The following is a 3,485-nucleotide window of genomic DNA, read 5'->3' on the forward strand; positions in this document are numbered from 1 at the left end:
GACAGAGGGTGTGCCTGAGGGAAAATAAATGGAATATGAGTTAGGGAGAGAATCCATGAGCTCTATATGCAGCCAGTGCTGATATTCTTCAACCACTTTAAACCCTCTGGGGGCCTGGGATTGGAAGACACCATAGCCAGGAGACAGAGAGGGGGGATTGGATGGAAAGCTGTGCAGTCAATTAGCTTAATATTACAGTTCACTTCAGGGAAAATGATTGCCTCATATATTGTCATGGCTCTTACATTATTACTGAACATCCAACAGGTCTTCATCAATTTTGCCATGGGAAAGATTGGCATGGAAACCATACCGATTCACAGTGAAGACGACTCTGACAACCTGGACTCCATTAAGGCAGTACCAACATAGAGCTCACTGTCACCTCTTCCTTTCTGTTTTGTTCTCTGTGAGATGAAACACTGTCCACTCATATTACACCTGCCCCTATTATATATAATATGTGTATGAATGTGTGAAATAAGACTTTAAACTATTCATGTCTCAAAAACGCTGATTATGTCTTGAAAGTCCTTTGACTGACCACATGAAGGGGAAATTACATTTTTACTTTTACTAAATGGAATCACTAAGAAACAGAGGAGCACATGCACTTTTGCATATATGCACAGATTAAGTTGATAAATAAGTTTTTTGTTTATTTACTATTTTCCTTTTGTGCCAGTAACATGACTTCACTTGTATGTTTACCTTTGATTCTCCAGATTTATTATTGGTACAACCTTGGTTTTTCTCTCTGTGGTTGGGGTACTGTTCACTGCTAGAATATCAAATTAAAGAAGCATATTACTCAAAATTATCTTCAGCGCAACTTAATGGGGGCATGTCATCGTTGTATATCATTTGAAATCCCTTTCTCATAAATATATGAAAAAATAATATGGTACATTTTTAAAACCTGAAGTACATTTAATTGAATCCGCTAAATGAATCTTGACAAAAGGACATATTGACACTCAAAACTCAATAAACACTGTTCCTCTATTTGTTAATGCTTCCTGTTAATGTAAATGCATGTCTAACCACTGGAATAACGATATTGGGAATTTAATAGACTTTCCTGCTTATGATGCAGATCCAGGAGGTCTTAAATTTATCAAGCCTATTTTTATAATCCCAATAAAATATTTTTCAAGTGCTGTTGTAGTTCATTTCATTAATGTACATATTTTATGATGTTCCTTTGATGGGGTGTATCGAGGAACTTAGATTTTGCTGCTGTGGTAAACTTGAATCATCACCATTCTAGCATATTTCAGTCTTGTTATGTTTATTTTTCTTTATTTCTTCACACTTTAGTTACTTTATGAAGAAAATGTTGCTTTGTCAAAGAAAGTGAAAATATAAGCCTGATAGCCTAATAGTATCTAATGCATAAAGCCTAATATGGCTTTTCACTCCCAGGAAAAGGAGAGAATGTGAGTACGAGACATTAACTGGTGAAAGATAAACACTTTTCTCACAGTGTTTCAGTCCAACACCTTTTCATTAACAAAAATGTACCAATAAGTCCTTATAATACATACCTTTTGGCTATTGAACTAAACATTTACACTTTCTCCAAAACACATTTTCACCACTATAAATACAAAACGAAAACTTAAATTTTTTATATATATATATTATGAAGATAAATTGATAATATAAAATGGTACATACACATATTTTTTGTATTTCTGTAAGTGGAGTTGTGTAAAGTAGTACTTGTACGAGTAGGAAGTGTCTTACCTTCAATAGTCAGAAAGCTCTAGTCTGAAGATTCATGGCTTTCTGATGGATAAACTTAACCTGAAGGCCACTCAGAACAGGGACACAAAAAGATGAAATTCTTTACCATATGAAACAATTCAAAACTCAAAGGTTTCAGAGCAGTGAGTGAATATTGTGGATTTTAAAACTGGGTCACTTCTGCATCAGACAGTTGTACTGCGACATGGTGTTACAACCGTGTCTTTTGAACACAGCTTGGACCATTTTACTATGGTGTTGTTCTGAAGTTAAATAAGTGCAGTGACAAAGTGAACTGTTTGATGCAGAAGTGAGGCAGTGGAAAATAGCTGTTAAATGAACAACTTTAACACTTTTTAGGTTTGACATGCTTTAGATGGCTAAATATGTGTTCTTCACATGTGTGATCCCCTTCTAAGTAGATTTCAGTTTAAAAAGCCTTCCCATTCCCCAGGTATTCTGTAAGATGCTCAGAACTGTCTGCTGCAGGTTAGACACTGACTACTGAAAAGAACTTGTCATAAATGTGTGCAATTCCTTCTTCTTTTGTTTTGTTTTTTTGTGTTGTTTTTCCTTTTTCTTTGTTCCCTCATCAGCATTGTCACTAATGGCCAGGTCACACACATACTACATGATATTCTCACATATTATGACCTTTGAATTGTATCCTGATAGCATTATTATTATTATTATTATTATTATTATTATTATTATTATTATTATTATTATTATTATCTCTTTCTTTTACATTGGCATCAAATAGAGATTTTACTGTAGATAATAAAATCCTTTGAAACATGTTGATTCTAAACAATGTTTAAGGTTATCATTTAAAATTTTCAGTGTCCCAACTCATGACACATGACAACATGACACATAATCTGAACTTCATCTGAAGTTGTGTGTCTGAGAATGTGGTCACCAGTACTGGAACCCGGCAGAGGATCATAGCATTTCTCTTCAAGCCGAACACCTCAGACTTCCAATACAACTCTGAATCCTGTCATCTGCAAAAATACTTTAATGACTGCAGTTGTGGGGTGTATCTGTGATGGACAGGAGGCACAGGGAGCTGGCCAGTTAATTTACGCGATGGTGTGGAAGCAATTTTCTCATACTGAACAAAAACAAAAGAAATGATTGTTGATTTTAGGATTAAAGCGCTGTTTACATCCTGAGAGAAGAGGGTGTGAAGGATGTAATAGAAATTTTACCTACTATGCGTTATTGCTACATATATCCCATTATGTCTTTCATTATATACATTTATTCACTGATTGTTACTATATTACACTTTTTATATTTTTACTCACCATGCTTTAATTCACTTTTAAGGTTTATTCTCTTCAAATACATGTGCCCTGTTAAAAGTTCACTAAGAGAGTAAGATGACCTTTATCTGGTCTTTTTTCAGACCCTTAGCCAGACTGGTTCTTGTGCAGACACAACTATGTGAGATTGCTTTGACGCCAGTCCTGCGAGTTGTGTGTCTACCCAAGGTCTTCAGGAAGGAGGATTCTTTCTACAGAAATGTATGACTATTTGTTTTCCTCTTACCTCTGCTATTCTTCCTAAATAAACTTTGTTACACTTTCTCTCAACCAGGCTTTTTTTTTTTTTTTTTTTTTTTTTTACTGTTTACTGAGCTGATCTTCTGTAAACCAGGCCGGGCCGAAGCCTACGTCATACCGACACATCACTTCCGGAACTTACTGGCGCGGGAGATGCAAGAAAAC

At 35.3% G+C, this 3,485-nt stretch overlaps 1 protein-coding gene across 5 annotated transcripts in view; it reads left to right on the forward strand.

Annotated features, from left to right (window-relative positions):
• Positions 1-1,158, forward strand: part of abca12 (ATP-binding cassette, sub-family A (ABC1), member 12) — a 71,405-nt gene extending 70,247 nt beyond the window's left edge. For all 5 annotated transcript variants that reach the window (XM_042002196.1, XM_042002197.1, XM_042002200.1 and 2 more), the window contains one exon: positions 268-1,158. In XM_042002196.1, the coding sequence (XP_041858130.1) occupies positions 268-372 (105 nt within the window). In that variant the 3' untranslated portion in view covers positions 373-1,158. The remainder of the gene's footprint in view (positions 1-267) is intronic.
• The last annotated feature ends 2,327 nt before the right edge of the window (positions 1,159-3,485 follow it).

This window comes from Melanotaenia boesemani, chromosome 12 (assembly GCF_017639745.1).
Source record: "Melanotaenia boesemani isolate fMelBoe1 chromosome 12, fMelBoe1.pri, whole genome shotgun sequence".
Taxonomy (NCBI): domain Eukaryota; kingdom Metazoa; phylum Chordata; class Actinopteri; order Atheriniformes; family Melanotaeniidae; genus Melanotaenia; species Melanotaenia boesemani.